Source organism: Microplitis mediator, chromosome 6 (genome assembly GCF_029852145.1).
Source record: "Microplitis mediator isolate UGA2020A chromosome 6, iyMicMedi2.1, whole genome shotgun sequence".
NCBI classification, from domain to species: domain Eukaryota; kingdom Metazoa; phylum Arthropoda; class Insecta; order Hymenoptera; family Braconidae; genus Microplitis; species Microplitis mediator.
In genome coordinates, this window is record NC_079974.1 from 20595040 (window position 1) to 20615241 (window position 20202).

The following is a 20202-nucleotide window of genomic DNA, read 5'->3' on the forward strand; positions in this document are numbered from 1 at the left end:
TGGTGTGAAAATTACACCAAATTCGGTGTAAAAATTTAATCGGTACACCGCCAAACGTGTAAATGTATAATTCATGATGATTTTGCGTTCCCGGGTCAAAAAAATGACTTGATTTTGATTTTTCTGACTTATTTGACTTAATTAACTTGAATATGACTTTTTCAACTTATAAATTTAAGTCAAATTCAAGATAACGTGACTTGAATTTGACTTGGTTGGCGTAAATGGGTATTAAGTAAGACAACAAAGTCAAAACCAAATGTGTTTTCCCGTTTTGAGATACGAAGATTCATTCGATTTTGAATTGTTTTTGACTAAGTTGTATTACTTAGTACCTATTTACGCCATTCAAGTCAAATTCAAGTCTCGTCTTGGATTTGACTTAGTTGACTCAAATTTCTAAGTTAAAGAAGTCATAATCAAATCAAATAAGTCAGAAAAGGCAAAATCCCGTTATTTTTGTGACCCGGGTTAAGAAAATTAATCATAAAAATTTTGAAATGTTCAAAATACTATTTAATATCTAAATAAAATTAATGTAATTATTGATTAAGTAGTTAAAAATATTCAATGATCCTTTGATGCTCATTAATCAAAATTACACCGAGTAATACAGAATGGTGCAAAAAAATTAGATTACACCGTGTTAAAATTACACGGATGGAAAATTTACACCAAGCGAATTTTACACCGTTATTTCACACCACGGTCGTGTAAAGTTCTCCGGGTCCATTTTTGCACCGAAATTTTCGACAGCGTATTTAATATCCAAATAAAATTAATGTAATTATTGATTAAGTATTTAAAAATATTCAATGATCCTTTATTGCTTATTAATCAAAATTACACCGAGTAATACAGAATGGTGTAAAAAAAGTAGATTACACCGTGGAAAAATTACACGGATGGAAAATTTACACTGAGCGAATTTTACACCGTTATTTCACACTACGGCAGTGTAAAGTTCTCCAGGTCCATTTTTACACCGAAATTTTTTGTAGTGTAGTGACAGGTGTTGAGTTCAAAAAATGATCATTTAATAAAAAATACAGTTTTTTTGTTAATTAAATAATTAGACAATTAAATAAAAAAAAAAATTAACGGATCATCCGACCATTATTTTTATCTAATTGACACAATTGTGGCGTACGTAATAGCCAACAGTCACGTATTATTATCATGTTGCACATAACAAAACCGTTAATGCACGCTTTCCAAAAGGTTATTACCGTGAATATATATATATTTATCTATATAATTATTTAATTCATACTTTTAAATATTATGTATAAATAAAAAATTATTTTTTTAAAATTATTAATTAGTGATTAGAATAAATTTATACAAAATTATTAAATACAATCATGTATATATTTATGAAAGTTATAATAGTCCATTGTAAGTATGAATAATATATGTTGTATATACAGCATACACGACAATTGCGTTTTATAAATCCGGAAATAATTTAAGCATAGACGTGTTACAGGTAAAAATATAAAATTTTTTAAAAAATTGATGGGCCAAAGAAAAAAAAATTACGAGCACGGGGAAATAAAAGAATAAGAATATCTATACATATATTCTTTTGGTATAACCGAGGATTTATGTTGTCGTAAAGATGAGAATGTCGAAACCCAAACTAACGTAATACAAAAGTAAAGAGACGACAGAGAAAGAGAGAGGAAGGGACAAAAAGACAGAAAGATCTGGTATTGTATGCGTTACGCGGTTCTTTTGACTCTCAAAAAACCTTAAACTTTTAAGAAGAAGCCACAGTCTTTTAACGGTACAAAACCTTCGCCCCGTAATTTTTATTTTTTTTTCTCACGTACTTCCTGGCATTAATTTCATACCTGAACACTTTATAACCACATATATAATAAATCATAAGTGTCTCTGTACCCAATATATTTAAGTGCGCTTATTATCAATATCATCATAATTATAAATTAATTAAATAAAAAATGTATAAAATAAAACTTTGTAAGTATAAGAAATAAGAATATTTAAAATATTTAAGGTCACGCAGTTCACTGCCGTGCCTTTATTATCTCACGCCACATCTTCTATTCGGGTTTAAACTTAAATCCATTTATAGAATGATTGAAAGAGAAAAAACGAGAGAAAGAGAGAGAGAAGTCAGGTATGATAGAAAAACCCCACTGCAGATTATCTTGATAAAAGTAAAGACCTGAGCCCGTCATCGGAATAAACTCAGATACTATAAGTCTGAATAACTAATATAAGACTAAGACCACAAAGTAGAGTAAATGTCTTATCAGTCTTGGTATTATAGATAAGACACAAGTCTGTCAGCAGCCCCTGGGGTTCGCGAACGAGTTGTTCAGGAAGCAACTCGCCAACAGAAGAGTGGGCGGTGTAATCAAGTTATACAGTAAACACGATTTTAATTTTTTTTGAATTACATTTTTTATCATTTTGTTTTAATAATTAAACTATTTATGTATACGATAACAGTTAAATAATGAATATCATTTCTCAAAATAATTTTAATCTATAGGCTATTACAGCCACTGGCGGGCGGGGTTTGAATTATATATTAAACGTACATATATTTATATGATCCTGAAGTTAGCAGTTAAAAATTTTTCAATTTCTGTTTGAACGACTTAATTTAAAAAAAAAAAAAAAAAAAAAAAATGCACATGTAGAAAATTTAATAAACTATGGGTGCAATTTTTTCAAATATTTTTTTAAAAATAATTTATTGTTTAAAAAAAAATCCAAAAACTATTGGACGTTAACTTCAGTATCATATATTTATATATGAGGTATACTCATGGTTAAATTTGAGTATATTTCAATTTCAAAAATAAATTTCTTTATACATGTGAATAAATAAAATTATTTATTTGAAAAACCGCTAGAATTTAAGCCCGGGAAAAATAATTCAAATCTAAGATCTATAAACCGAAGTTAAAAAAAGTCAAAGTTTATCAAATAACAAAATTTCTAAAAATCAATTTTATAAGAAATTATTCATGATACTGAAGTTAGCAGACGTCTAATAACTTTTTTATTTTTTACTTAGATGATAAATCATAAAAAAAAATATTTCAAAAAATTGCACCTGTAATTTTTGAAATTTTTTACATATACATATTTTTAGTTTTAGTTTTTTTTTAATTGATTTGTTGAAAAAAAAATTAAAAATTATTAATTGTCTGCTAACTTCAGGATCAGAATTATTCTTATAAAAAAAAATTAGATCTCAAATTCATATAAATCCGAATAGATTTGTTGATATAAATGTAGATCCCGTTAGAGTAAAATTTAAAACATTATTCAATCCATTGTTTAGATATAAAAACTTTCAGAGGATTTAACCTCTAACAATATATAAGAAATACATAGATAAAAAACATCAATACCCTATTAGTTTAAGGTATATTCCTCTATATATATATATAGAAACTTACAGGTAGTTTGTTTTACTCCCACCCCCGTTTTATTTCCCTCTCTTATATTTTCAGTATCGTGATATATACATGCATGCCTGCAGCAGTGTGAGACAAGAGTACTAGTCATATATATATATATATATATTACGGACAATAGTTCAATGACCCTCGCTTTTGTTCATGTCCGAACCGGGAAGAGGCCCGAAACTTGTAGGGGCCAACGAAACCGGCGTGCCAACAACACGACTATACTCAGAACTTTTAAGTCCCTTCCCTTTTAGCTCATTCTTTCTCATTCTTTCACTCGGTATTATATGCAGCAATCTCTTGTTCACCTTTTTGGCTTACCATGGCTCATCGAAACTCACTCGGTTGGGTAATCGATCGTAATGCGCCAAGGTCTTTGCCACCTGCCATCAAAAGTCCCTATGAACTTGTTGCATTTCCTCAAGACAGCTCTTTTTTTCCTCTTACTTAAACGTAACACGTACACGTGTTTGTAATTTAAGTACTAGGACTTTTATTTGACATTTAAAATACATTTATTATACTAATTAAACAAATATATAAATATTTAATTGAATAATAAATAATTAAACTGATTTTTCAGTATTAATTGAGCAATCCCAAGTCATTGACCCCAAGATATTTTCTTTGGGTAAAAAAAAAAATGAAATCAATTTAAATATTATCACTTATAAAATCTTTTAAATCAATTACACTTATCACCAAAAAGAAATGATTGTGTTATCTTTAAATTTGAATTAATAAATTTATTCATTTTTTAAATATTTAATTTAATACTGAAGTTTAAAAGGAAAGATGGACAAAATAAGCTGAAGTAAAAATTTTTATTTCATTCGCTAGCGTTTCGTCAACTTTGTTTGTTGACTTCTTCGGAGCTCTACCATGAGAAACATTATTACAAACAAATATTTAAATTTACAATCATAAAACATATCTATATAAAGACAGATATGCAACAGTAAAATATATAACAAAACTGTTATATATATTACCAAAAATAGACGTTTTACATATTAGTCAATGTCAAAGGTATTAAGATAAAAACCAACATAATATTTAATGACCTTAAGTCCTGCGGAAAAAGTATGTGTGGCATATATGAGATATATGTTCTGTTTTGCCCGTATACTTTTTTTGTACGGCTTTGAAAAATTATTCAATAACTTTATAATTGATAATTATAAAATTATTGGATACAGTGAATTACTGTCTGTATTTATATGTACACTGTAAAAAAAATTGTTTGAATTTTCAAAGATTATATAACGCAATAAACACATACATTTGTGCTTGAAATTTCGTTACTAATTTCATATAGAATTTAAAATACACGTTTTTGAATTTTCAAATTAACCCTGATTAAACAACTGAATTCGATCGAATTAAATTTTTAATTCTATTTAATTCAGATAAATTCTGTTAATTCGGTACCTAACTTAGAAATGAATTCTGTCTAATCCGGCAGGAAAACCAGAATTTGTCCGAATTAAAATAATTCTATTCGGTTTAATTCTGATTAATTCGAAAATAATTCTCTAATTTCTGGTTCTGAATCCGAATTAAACTGAATTAAAACGAATTTGAAATTTTTAAATCGGTTTTATTCTGTTTAATTGAAATTCAAATTTTCAATTCAATTGAATTCTGTTTTGCAGAATTCGACAGAATATAACAGAATTAAAATTTTTAATTCGGTCCAATTCAGTTGTTTAATCAGGAAATACTTTGGATTTTCAAATACTTTTTTTTGAATTTTCAAATAAGTATTATGAAATTTCAAATCGAATTTTCAAAATTCAATATATGTTTTAAAATTTTCAATACTTTCTTTGAAAATTTAAAAATCAAGTATAAATTTGAAGTACGTTTATTAAAATTCTTATTTTTTTTCTTAATTTTGAATACCAGCTTGATTATTAAATTACGTATATTAAATTTAAAGTTTTTTTCATTGAAAATACAATTCAAATATCTAGTTATGAAAATTCAATTCCTTTTGTATTGTAATTTTCAAATTATTTTTACCAGTCTGAGTATGTAGACGTACCGTGTAATAAATCTGTTATTATTTTTAGTATTAATTTTAATTATTATATAATAGGCCCGTTAATGAATAGTCATAGCGGCGATAATTATCAATAAATATTAATAATAAGCTAATACGAATTTCAAAAGTTTTATAATGGCTTAATACACGCAAGAAAAGTTAATACTAACGGAAGATCCTTGATCCGTTTGTTTAAGACGCTCGACTGCTCGTGAGAACGGTAAAAAAAAAATAAATAACTTATAGATTAGAAAAATAATTATTTAACACGGCTTACAATCTATTATACTCCACAAATTATTATCACATTAATATATATGCTCATATAAATTTGAAATCATACGGCAATGGATTTAAAAAAAATTTGTACCTCTTATAGTGCTGGGCATCTTGTACTAAATGTCATATCCTGATATCCAAAATGAAAACACGTAATTTCGTGGTTTTTAAAAAATTTTGACACTTCACTGTTAATGAAAATTATTCAAATCACTCACATAAATCTTTGAGCTTCACAAATAATTAAATGCAATAAAATAAAATGAAAAATTACTTTTTTTTTTATTTATTTATTTTTTTCACTTAAGAGTTTACGAAATCCCAATAAATGGGAATTAAGTAGCGACTGTCAAAGGCACTTCCATTGCATTTAAAAAAATATATATTTAATTAATATTTTTAAAAAAATATTTATACTTAAGTTTTATTTATCAGAGAAATGCTCGTTCGGTTCGTGATACATAAAGATTTACCATGAATCGATCGAGTATTTCTCAGTTGTCGTGTGTCAGGTGTAGGTCGACGACATTCGTATATAATCAATGTAAAATATACAAAGTCTACACTTCATGTATGACATTCAGTAAATAAATAATACCAAGTTAAATAAAGTTATGTCACAACTTGCCGTTTAATCTCAAGTCCATTATAATTTTAATTATACAATTAATATTAATAATTATTAATAAAATTTAAAAACACTATAAATGTTATTTTGATATTAAATTAACACTTGCGTTTGTTGCAAACATTTACACTAGAGTAAGTACACTTTGTTAAAACTGTTCATTTAAATTAATATAATTTAATTATTAATTTTTAATTTAATGATTGATATTAAATTTAAAATAAGTAAATAAAATTTTAAATTTTAAATTTATAATTTAAAATAAAATGTTTAATTGAATCACATCAGATCGGAAAATCCGTGCGAGGTTTGGAGGTCTGGTGGTGGTGGTCGGTGAGTGACTCTACCGGCAACGGGGTACAGAGAAATCCACAGGTGCTCTGAGACCGCGGTGGCCCTTACTCTCTCCCTTCCTTTTTCCACCACTTTATCGTCATCGTACTCTGTTTGGTTCTTTCTCCTCCCACCATTACATCAACGTTATGTTGCCTTTAACTTTAAACCACCGTATACAATAATAAATATACATATATATATATATACATACGCACACACGTATCAATTTTTCAGTATCTCCTTCTTATATATTAATTTATCCTATACTTATACATATACGTTTTCGTTTCATGTTATTTAATTCGAGAATTTCGTTTCTCTTGATTGGATCTGAAACCTTAATGATTCTGTGCCTTAATCATTATCCGAACAGTTAGAAACCTCAGATGATATTATTTTTTTATTTTACTTATTTAATAATGCCAAGTGGCAAAGTTTACAAAATAATTATTGCAATAATGGGTACAAATAATATAAAATTTAAAACATAATGAAGATAATAGTAAAGATACTTATGATTAATTATAATAAGATTTATCCCGGGTCAAAAATAAAACTTGATTCAAACTCGTTTCAAATTTTTTTTTTTTGAAGTTATCGATTTGCCGACGATTTTTCGATAAGATCTCGACTTTTTTCGACTTAAATTAAATTTTGAACTTTTTTCATCTTAGTTTCAACTTATTCGTATTTTTTGATCTTAGTTTGAACTTATTCGTCTTTACTTCGAGCATGATAGTCATTTACCTTACTTTTGACTTGCTGAATCAAGTCGAAAAAAATCGATTTAAAGGGATTCAAAAAAAAATTTTTTTTAATATTTTTAAATAACTTGAATATTTTTAAATCTCTCTTCTTATGGGCATTTAACATTGCAAATCCCTTTAAATCAATTGTTTTAATCAGGGCTTACTTCCGCCTTAATATATAAAAATTATTTTATCTTAGTTTTGACTTTTTCGCCTTGTATTTTAAGTCGAATCAATTTCGACTTGATTTCAACTTTTTCGTCTTAAATCGTGACTAAGTAAGACAGTTAAGTCCAAACCAAGGCGAAAACTCAATATATTTCATATCTCCGTAAAAAAAAGTCGAATTCAGACAAACTGTCTTGTGAAAAACGGCTCCAAATTTCGACTTGGTAAACCAAGTTTTATTTTTGACCCGGGTAATTTTAACATGATTTAACTAGGGTAGTTGAATTGATATAATAACTGTAAATATAGAAACCAATAATGATAACAATGTTATTAATATTAACACAGAGGATAAATAAGTAATTTAATTTAAGTATCTAGCTCCATTAAATAATCAAACAATTTGGTTTTGAAGATCTCAAAACTAGAAGCACCAATAATATCAGGGGTTAGAGTTTGCCAGAGACGAATGACAGTGATAAAAAATGAATTTTCATAATAATTTGATACAAAATGCGGAATTTCAAAGCTAATATTGTTTGATTTATAAGCTAATTTTTGTGAAAAAAAATTGTTCACTCAAATAAGTCGGCTTATCTACTTGTAATAATTTATAGAAATATGTTGCTATGTAGTAAGTTCGTCTTTATTTATTTTGTATACATGGAAGTACATTTTTTTTCAGCCAAAATTATCTAATGATTCAAGTAGAGTCGATAATATAACGGGGGTACGTAAGAAATTATTGAGATTTACGAACAATATTATCCTATTAAAGATTCATGAGTATTTTTGTCTTTATAAATTGTTCTGTCAACTTAAGTAATTTTTTAGTTGTGTAATTTATTTTTAAAATAATTTTTTTTTTTATATGAATTACATATTTTGAGTCTTACCAAATATAATCAGTAGTCTTTAAATAAATTTATACTGATTTTTGTTTTGAGTTTTAAGCGTGGGTGTCTTTGTTAAAGTCAATGTCATTTGACGTCAGGTTTTAAGTTTTACGGTCAATAACCTTTTTCAAACGTCATATATTAAAATTTGAATTTTAATAAATTACACAATTGCAGAACTTTTTTATTCATTTTTTCAAATAATTTTTGTTCTTAAAAAAATAATTTTTTCAATTTTTAATTCAATTATAAATTTTGTGATATTAATTTTTTAAAAATATCAAATTAATTAAACTCTTATATAAGTATAAATATTTCAAGGTTGAGAAAGGTCAAAGTAAAAAAAATAATTTTTGAAAAATGATATACGTAACATACTAGTATTCAGTGAGGTAGAAGGAATACGAGTTTTTAAGTGTAGTAAAAGAATAAACTTACGGCGTCTCTGGTATCGTCTTTAGGTGGCCATTTTGGAGATTGTTGAACTCTCTTGGTTGATGACTCTCGCCGCAATTTCCAACCTGACTCAAGGACTTTTTATCCGAAGAATCTATCTTCTGGATCCTGATGCCCACACGTATAATTGCATTGTGGTCATGTAGGTATTTTAATTTGAAAAGAATAAATTAAAAAAAGTTTCACGAACAATCGAAAATAAAATCAAATAACTGTTATGTTTTGATGTATATATTTATATTTAAATATATATATATATATATACATACTATTATGAATAATTTTAAATAATTTTATTTCGCTTTACCAACAATTTAATAATTAAAGATAAAAATTTATTGGAATAACGGAATCAACGGAGACAACCAACGACGATAAACTTACATCAATACGTCAATCATAATTACCTTTAGGGTAGATATACCAAACAAGAGTTTGGGTTAAAGAAATAAAATGAAAAAAAAGAAAAAAAAAAAGAAGAGGGAGAAGTTCGACCGTGGTCCGTGCGACTCACGGTCGAACGTGAATATTCTGGTGGTCATTGACCTCAAGCTGTTCCTTTAATACCAAACCTTATACGACCGTGCTATACAGGTATGTATTAATGCTAACGTACAATTAACAGTTGACTAATTGTGCATTTGATCATTATTCATTACTGACAAATAATTCAGAGCTTTTACATCATTACTTTTCATATATTATTAAATATTTAAAAAAGATCTATAAATATACATAAATGTTTTGACTAAAAATTTTTCACTCAAATTACTGATTTGAATCAATAAATTAATTTACAGAATTGAAAATTGATTTCATAATTTAAAATCGAATAATAATTTATATATGATGCTCATTAGATAGACATATTATTTTATTAGTGTAAGTGAATGTAATTAATGAGGATTAATAATATTTTAATAAAGTGATAAGGCTTACAGTAGTAAACTTTACAACCGTAATAAAATATTTAATAGTAAAGAAATTTATATACCGATCGATTTTGGACGCGCGCAATATAATGACGTGGTATTGGATGATTGGTTGAAATAAATGCGGAACTCAAATGACGTATGGATATATCTATATATACATATATATGGTTTACTCTCTCCTTGTTCTCTTTCACTCCTATCCTTTTCACTCTTTTCATTTCCGTTTGTATTGTTATCACTTTTCACTATTCATTGCCTACATTTCCTTCTTCTTCCGGGTTTAGTTTTTTTACTATTGTTTTTATATTTTGTTGTCATTTGGCTTTTTTTTTTTTTAGACAATAATCAAAGAGAAGAACAAGCCTATAAATGCATAAATAACAGTTTCTAGTATATTACACACCAAGGGCGGAAATTAGGACTTTTTCGCGTGTTTTCCACCCTCGCCTTGGACTTGAATAGGCAATTACACACGAGTTGCAATGTCCTACTTTACTTTCTTGATGTGTAATATACTATAAATATAGGGGAGGGAGGGGCAAAAGGGGGTACTTAAGGAAATACCAAGTTTTCGAGGACTCAAATACGCTAAATCTTTTTTTTTTAATGATATTCAAAGTAAATAGAAGAAATTATCAGTTACCGTTGAAAAAAAAAATTTTTCATTTTTGCGGGCAAAGTGGGGTACCCCCTAAAAAAGGTAAAAAAAACAAATTTCTGGATTTTAAACGAATTTGAATTTTTTTGTAAGTAATTTACATGAAGAAAAATTATATTTTACATGTTTATTGGATACAAAAGAAGAATAAAAATTTTTAATAGTTTTTATCATAAAACAAACGTCATTAATATTTTTCAACTGACAATTGATTTTTGAAAAAATTTACCAAAAAAAATTAAAAGTAACGCTTAATTATATTTACAGAAGTGATTTTGGAATGTTTAAAAACCATTTAAAATATAAAATTTTTTTTTATCAAATTTTGGGGGTACCCCGTTTTGCCTACCCTGCCCCCTTTTGCCCCCCCCCCCCTTCTTCTAGTTCATATTTGTAGGTGTGAATTCTTATGTTTGATGTCGAATGCATGCGGATAAAAAAGAATGAATTTTTTTTGTTATTAAAAATAAAAAATAAAAAAGTATAAAGGAAATTCAGCTGAATATTGGATTGGACGGTTACATTAGCTGGCTCAGCGCTTGGGCATATCAGCTTAGTAATGTAAGAAGTCAAGAACCTCTTCTTCGGGCGCGTCTTGGTCGCATCTGGTTGAACGAACTGTGGACCGTGCGCGTCGACTCTCTACGTAAAACATGCGGCGGCGAGCCGTACAACGGTAAAACTTACCGGTGTGAGTTGTGTTGGCTGCCGGTATCAGACAAGACCGGTAAGAAAGTATGGGAGTAAGAGAAAGAAAATACGAATAAAATGATAAATAAAATAATGAGGAAAGAGAAGAAAGAGAAAAAAAAAAAAAAACTAACGAATAAAGACCAAATGGAGAAAGGGAAGAGAGAGAATCGATGTAACACTGCCACCTAGCGGTAAAGTGTCCCCTCCAAGCTAAGTTGCTCTTGAGGTCTTTTCTCAAGGTTTCGCCCTCACTATTATTTTTATTTATTTTTTTTTTAATACTTATTGAGTAAATAGGTGCAAAAAATGAACCAAGTGAAAACATCTACTGTTATTGTATAATAATCTCAAGTATATGTATATATATATATATATTTTTTTATTTTAAAACCACAAATGAAGTTATTTCTTGCCGGTTATCTATTGATTTATTTATTTAATAGTATAGTTGTTTAAAAAGACAAATAATTTGAAAATGTTAAATTCAAAATTACATCATGGGAAACTTTGGAACAATAATTCCCAAAAAACTGTAAAATTTAGTCCAGCATAAATATTAAAATTAAATCAAACTTTAAATCATTGTATAACATAGTTTCTGATAAAGTTAAAAATTATTCATATAAACAGCAATTGAAAAAACCAGTTTTAGAAACATTGAATATTCGCCTACAAGAAATTACGCTATTGGAAATTTTCAATCTAATATATTTTTAGTGCAAGAATTCGAAGATTTTTTTACTTTGTTTTTTAAATATCTCGCAGACTATTATAGATACAGAAATGGGTTTTTGTTTATTTTAAAGGGAATACTTGGGGCTATTGAAAAATAAATATTTAGGAAAGAAATTTTGAAAATGAAAAAGTTTTAGAATTTAGAATTTTTATAGACCGTTAAAATCGTATGGTGACACGAAATTTTGGGCTTAAATTTTTTATTACAATACTTATTAATAATCTTAAGAGATCCTGAAAATTTCTAAGTGGTTTTTCTTCGTTTCAAAATTATGAATTTTTAAATTTTGGCAAACAAAAAGTTTATTTTAACACGTTTTTATTAACTCGTTTTCATGTATATCTGTTCGGGTGGAATTTTGTAATCGATTTTAAACTATCTTCCCGATGAGCTAGAGACTTGAAATTTGGGACATAGCTCAGAATTATATGACAATGTAAGAAAATGAAAATCTGAAAACCGCCTGACCCTGCGAGCCAGCCCGAAACTTCTCGCTGTTTTCGAGCTCAAGGAGCTCGTAAAAAACCAATTTTCAGCATTTCTTTCTCCCACGATATCCCTTAACAGCAACAAGTTTTTGTTTGATATCAATTTTCTATGGGTTTTCTATCGATTTTCTATGACAGCAACAAGTTTTTGTTTTATATCAATTTTCTATGGGTTTTCTATCGATTTTCTATGACATTGAACGAATTTACTGATTGAGATATTCATTCTATAACTTGAAGTCTAATTGATCGATGATCTGAAATTTTTCTGGAAAGTTAACGACCAACAAGTTCAGCCCAAATTCAAATACTGAAGGACATGGATTCTATTATAGTATTATTTTTATTGTATCTATATATTTTTAAATTAAAAAAAAAAAAAAGGAAGACGAATTTCAAAAGATATTTACATAGACAGAAATATGGTAACTATATTACCATCTTTTATCTTTTAGATAAAAACCAACAGTATCGAAATACGTGTAAAAGTATTTCATACTTTCGTCTGTGTTTTTTCGAAATAGTTCTCATCAACATAAGAATTAGTCCCATGGCAATAGAAATAAGCCCTACAATCATTCCCCAATTCATAGTCATACTTTTCCCACCGATTCAAATATTTTTCGTTCTTGCTTCAATGCTACGTTGTATGATAATCTTTTTCATAAAACACTACCCTGTTTTGCCTCGAATACCCTTTATCGTCCGGCTTCCCTACACATTTCCTGAGTCATCATTTGGAAAACCGTCGGAAATGATTCCGAGACTCATTCCAAACGTCGATATCTTCAGAAAAATCGAGTTTTTAATATCGAACTAACTAATCAAAGACCCATACGAAAAAAATATATAACCCGATATGTATTAAATAGTGATTGAATTAAATAGTGAGTAACAAAGTTAACTCTTCATACTTAATTCTTACAAATAAGCTTGCAACGAATCTGATTTGTTATAAATTAACATCCGGTTTTGGAAGACCGTGTATTACTTCTAATGGCGCCCTTATCTAGGAAAATCAGACTTAACACAGTAACTCCTCTGTTATATGATTCATATATAGAGCATATATATGATCCATATATGGAAATAAGTTGTGTATGAAGCATACATGGATCATATATGCTCCATACATGGCGCACATATGATCAGTGTATAATATGCTTCATATATATGCACATATATGAAGCTTATGTAGTTCATATATGGAACACATATGAAGCTTAGATGGTTTATACATGGAACACATATGCCGATACATAATTCATTTTTCATGGGTGTCAAGTTGTGGCTTCCCTGGTTAGAAAATGTCATAGAATCCAATAGTTTCTCATAAATTTCGATAGAGATTTTATAAGAATGAATGAGTTCTATAAGAAGTGCTATAGTTAAGTACAGGGCCTTATACATACAGTTATAAGAATCTATCGGATTTTTTAAGCAGGGTTACAATGAAATATGTGCAGTCAAGTGTGTAGTCAAAATTAGCACACTTCCCAAATATCATTGAAACGCCATAAGCAATCTATATATATTGAATACACCGTGAAACGTGTTTTAAATGACTAAAAAAAATTATAGTTTCGCTTATGGCCTTAAACATAGAACACATTTAATATGAGTTAGAATAATACACTTGTAACACACTTGGTTTTTGATGTTTAGTGTATTCAAATTATTTCATTGAGAATTGGAAACGCTGGCTTAGAGATTAAATGGACCAGAATGCTAAGAAAACAAATTTTTCTAATGAAAATCTTAAATACGCCATATGTTCGAGCTTTCGCCTTTCCGCATGATTCCCTTCAAATAGTGCTTCATTTTTCCCCGGTGTCTCATTTTGCTTTGGGTTCCCTCAATGAACATAAATATACATTTGTAAACAAAATTTAATAGTATTATTTGAACCTGCTCGACTTTAGATATCTTGTGGCAAAAATTTATGATAATCGTACCATGAGGACAAATACAATCCACATAATGAGACCACTAGCAGCTTTCCCTTTAGTTAACATACGATTCCTATCCCCCTATATACCATTAGTCAAAATAATGCAATCTCAATAGTTAGAGTTTATTTAGATTTCTATGAAATCTATCAAAAAAATTTCCTAAAATATGAATTAGTGATTATACTGATGCTAATAATTCATATATTTTGAAAATTTGATCTATTATTATAAAGTTATATTCAATATTAATGTATATGTGTGTTAATTGATTTATCTATAGGTTGTTATTGCTTGACTAAACATTCTAGAGAAACTAATTAATAAATTTGTTATTCTCACAACTTAAATTGAAACAAACATTAAATTAAGCTAATAAAATTTTCAATTTATTTAAATGGTATTCAAATATTTTAGTTAATTCAAAGCAATCGTAGACATTCACGCGATTTATAAAATAAATGAAAAATTACATTGATCATAAACCTGCCGAGATAAAGGATAATGTTTCAATATTTATGCCTCTTTCAAGCGTATAAAATAGTAACCACCCCTATAGCTTTTCTGTTTAGCTTTATTCGTTCACAGCAATATCTTATAATTTCCACGTCTCACAGTTTCAATCTCACAATAAATAAGTAAATAAGCCTGTTAAATCATTTACCATACCGAGTGTATCGCTATAAATCATTTTTAAAATTACAAAAATTTAATTCACTACCCGAGTCTTTACACTATCATCTATATATTTTTTTTAACCATCGAAATGATTAATAAGTTTAAATGTTGGACCATGATCTACCATAAGTTTTTCTCTTTCACGCATTACCTTCTTTTATATATTATTATTTTTTTTTTTCTAGCTCAAGTTCGCGCATGTAATTGGCACTTAACGCTTTTGTATAGCGGTACACCGTTTCTTCTCATGTGCATTTACGCTACAGTATATCGTAGTATATATATATATCTATATAGTGTGTAATGCTTCTGAGGTTCTTCTGAGTATATAGCGTCACACGCGACATATTGTGCCGTTTTCCCGCAGAGGGCATAGAGGCCACAAGGGGCAAACTGTCGAGACTTACGAGTCTTCACTGAATCATCGTGCAATCGATACTCTATTGCTTTCTTCCTTCTAACTGTCTTTTTTTACTTCTTCTTTTATTATTTATCTCGCTTTCCTTTAAACTATATTCTTATTCTTCTTTAGTTTAATCTCCAGTAAAGTCTAAAGTCTTTACTTGTTCGGGTTGGCAAAATGAACGTACGATGAGATACATTATCTTTTCTTTCGCATTAGTGTTGCTATATGTTTTATAGTATCGAACGGAGTTGGAATTTACTCTCTTGGTACAATCGTTATCCAGAGGCAAACCAATCGATTCCGGTAAATTGTGGGCACGTGCTTTGCTTAGTACCCCCCTTCATGGTACACACTATAAACTTCCATCTAATGTAAAGGATACAACTAGAGTGTAAGGGAGATAAACTTCTCTACTGGTGGCTCTTTATACATACAATTCTTAGCTTCAAGTACAATAGAATACCGTTTCCGTACAGTGCGATAAACGGGAATCAAACACAAACTTAACTTATTTCATCATGAAGAGAAAAGCTTAAGATAAACTGTATAATCGATCTTATCGTATTTTCACAGAACTCATGACATTTCATTATTTTTACTATTATTTAACGATTTAAATACAGTTATATAGATATTCAATAGCACTTTTGTTGACAAATACTATCAAATCGACACAAAAAATATGTTTAAAATAATGTAGACCATCACACAAGAATTCTTGGAAAATTTATACTTTTAACATATATGTGTGTAACTTTTTTTAACACTCACAAAACAGATTGCCATGTCTACTCAGAACCTAACTAACTCGTACCAACTTTATTCAAAAATTGTTAGCCCTAATTGCTCAGCTCAAAAATTTCTTGATTCCAAAATTTCTTTATTCCATTACATCATTATTTCAAGACATCTCTACCCAAACTTTTGAGAAAAAGTAAACAGTAAGCAGGAAAATGCTTTCCCTGATTAAACAACTGAATTCGAGCGAATTAAAAATTTTAATTCTGTTATATTCTGTCGAATTCTGCAAAACAGAATTCAACTGAATTGAAAATTAGAATTTGAATTAAACAGAATAAAACTGATTTAAAAATTTCAAATTCGTTTTAATTCAGTTTAATTCGGATTCAGAACCAGAAATTGGAGAATTATTTTCGAATTAATCAGAATTAAACCGAATAAAATTATTTAAATTCGTTTTAATTCGGACAAATTCTGGTTTTCCTCCCGAAATAGACAGAATTCATTTTTAAGTTAGGTACCGAATTAACAGAATTTATCTGAATTAAATAGAATTAAAAATTTAATTCTGTTTAATTCGATCGAATTCAGTTGTTTAATCAGGGTTCTTTTTCTCAGAAATTTGGGTAGAGTTGTCTTGGAATAATGTTGTAATGGAGTAAAGAAATCTTAGAATCAAAAAATTTTTGAGCTGAGCTATTAGGGCTAACGATTTTTGAATAAAGTTGGTACGAGATAGTGAGGTTCTGAGTAGACATGGCAATCTGCCCACTCACAACATGTTAAAATAACATATGGGGCATTCCACGCCAAATCGACCACTTTTGACCCCGACCCCTTTCGATTTGGCTGAAAATTTTTTTTCCTTTCATACCCGATTAAAATCATTTTTCAGAAAATTTTCAAATTTTTTTACCCAACCCAAAAAAAGTTATGAGTTTTTCAAAAATAAGGCTTTTATTTTATCAAATAGCTATAACTTCTTCAAGAATTGACTAATCGGGACGTTTTTTTTTTCAAAATTTTTGTCATTGAATGTACTTTAAAAAAAAAAAATACAAAAAAATTTTATGATGATAAACTCTATGAAATTTTCAGTTTTTTTGAAAAAAACCGTGATTTTCTTAAAGTACGTCATGTTTTATTTTTTTTTTTTATTTTCTCAAAAAAAACTTCATTTAATGCTGCAATTTTTCCCGCCAATCCTAGAGTGGGCCGACTATTCCTTCTATTTTTTTTTATCAATTGAAAAAAAAATTTTTGCCCAGTTGGGTTTATTTTGCTAAACATCAGTCTGGAAATTTTTGAGGATTTATAGATGACATCCGGCTTTGAAGAATTGAGACGAAAAAATTCATTGATAGTGGTAATCCTCCAAAATAAGCCCAACTGGGCAAAAATTTTTTTTTCAATTGATAAAAAAAAATAGAAGGAATAGTCGGCCCACTCTAGGATTGGCGGGAAAAATTGCAGCATTAAATGAAGTTTTTTTTGAGAAAATAAAAAAAAAAATAAAACATGACGTACTTTAAGAAAATCACGGTTTTTTTCAAAAAAACTGAAAATTTCATAGAGTTTATCATCATAAAATTTTTTTGTTTTTTTTTTTTAAAGTACATTCAATGACAAAAATTTTGAAAAAAAAAACGTCCCGATTAGTCAATTCTTGAAGAAGTTATAGCTATTTGATAAAATAAAAGCCTTATTTTTGAAAAACTCATAACTTTTTTTGGGTTGGGTAAAAAAATTTGAAAATTTTCTGAAAAATGATTTTAATCGGGTATAAAAGGAAAAAAAATTTTCAGCCAAATCGAAAGGGGTCGGGGTCAAAAGTGGTCGATTTGGCGTGGAATGCCCCATATACATAAGTGTAAAACGTTCGTTTTACACACGATATGTGTTGATTTTGACGAATCTTTTTTTACTGTGTATAACTAAATAAAGTATCTTATTAATAAATTTTTTTATCGAATAAAATGATAAAGCTGAGTGGATTGATGTGCAATAGTGCCTCATGTTTACGAGAATAGGTTGTACGTTATGTGTACCTTACACCACGTTATGTGAATGTACCGTTAGTAGCCTATGGCACTGTACTACCTTGTCCCTTTGATCTTTCTGACTTCTTCTCTGCTGTTTTAGTACACCCCGTTTAAAATATTTTTTATCAACTTTCACAATATCTGTACAGAAAAAAACTAATTTGAACCAAGAAGAATTTACTTAACCCAAGATTATTAGTATGAAAAGAAATTTTGGAAAATTCAAAAGTGTACACCTCATTCATTTCATTTCATTTTTAATCATTGCTTTTATTTTATAATATAATATTTTTTTTTTTTTAATCATGAATTTTTATTTAACTTTTAAATTATTAATTTGATTTTTTCATTTCTTATTTTCAATTAATTCATCAATAACAATCTTTAATGAATAAATTCGTTAGACTCCGACCAATGTTAGGTTTCATCCCGGATGTGATGGTGGAATCGTCAGGAAGGCACCTCCATCACATCCTGCCTCATACCTAACTTTGAAGTTACCATAAAATTATAAATGGGTTGGACCTACAGGACACCGACCTTCTTACGGTTTTAAATAAAATTAATTATTATGTATTTAGTTTTAATTTAGTTATTAATAATCGATCAATTAGCAGCGCCATCTATGTGCACGTATCCCAACTTAATCGTATCTGTTCGCCTCCATCAGCAACTTAGATGTTCTGCGCTCGTTTTTATATGTTATGGGGAGACTTTTTCAGTATATCTTAGAGCAAACGGTGAGGTTTCGTTCTTGAAAGATGAAAATTTTGAATTCAAAATTCTTTAAAGAAAAAAAACGTCTGAATTAGTCCATTTTTTAAAAAGTTACAGCTCTTTGAAAAAAAGTCTTATTTCGTCAAGTTCTACAAGAATTCGCGGTCATTTGACGGTACCACGGAAACCATACTTCCTCACGGGATGTACTATCACTACCTATCTTTTTTTTTTTTTTTTATTAAAAAAAAAAATAAAGTTACAAGAACTTCGGGAACACAGTTCCATTGAGCCTAATAAAACAGTACACAAAAATTACATCAAATTTATAAAATTAAAAAAAATCAACAGACTGTAATATCTCTTCCATTAAAAAATGGATCGCCCACAAGCTCACCGCAGGTACAGACCCTGCTGCCATCTAGCTCTGCGCTTCTAAGCTACACTATCTATTTTTATCTAACTCACGTAACAGCATCATCTACTGTGCTTTTAATGTACTACGTGCAGGCAGTTACTCCAGCGGTCACAACAAGAGCGCGAAATTCAAAATCTGTTTTTTTGTAATTATTGCATGCTATATATATTTTTTTCATACAAAGTTCTTTGTTTCTATTTTGAAATATTTCTTTATACTTGTATTTATTCTGAATATTAAATCATAAGCAAATTATGAAACGTAATATTTTTTTAGCTCAAAAATATTCTTTTCGATGTGGAAAAAAACAATTGTAAAATTGAGGTCAAACGCGTATAATGCGTGAATTTTGTAATTTCCAAATTTTTTTACTTTGTGAAATGAACATCTTAAATTGTGAGGACCTTTTTGTTGATCATTTCATTTCCAGTTGGGTGGAAAAATTTGAAAAAATTATGAGGAATATTTTTGATGGTATAGAAAAAGAGAAAAAATTTTCAGCCAAATCTAAAGAAGCCGGGTCGGTAAAATATTTAAATTTACCGCGCAAGTAATGATAAAAATATAAAAAATTTCGAGTATATTCCCTGCTTAAAAAATCTGATAGATTTTTATAGCTGTATGTATAAGGTCCTATACTTAACTATAGCACTTCTCATGGAACTCTTTCTTAAAAGTTACCGCCTTGAAAAAATTACCGAAGAGTATCAGTCACTTATGTCCACCCCCC

At 28.6% G+C, this 20202-nt stretch overlaps 1 protein-coding gene across 1 annotated transcript in view; it reads right to left on the reverse strand.

Annotated features, from left to right (window-relative positions):
* Positions 1-6756, reverse strand: part of LOC130669806 (probable nuclear hormone receptor HR3) — a 113525-nt gene extending 106769 nt beyond the window's left edge. The window contains exon 1 of the mRNA XM_057472891.1: positions 5870-6756. Within this exon, the coding sequence (XP_057328874.1) occupies positions 5870-5888 (19 nt within the window). The 5' untranslated portion in view covers positions 5889-6756. The remainder of the gene's footprint in view (positions 1-5869) is intronic.
* Positions 6757-20202: the final 13446 nt, after the last annotated feature.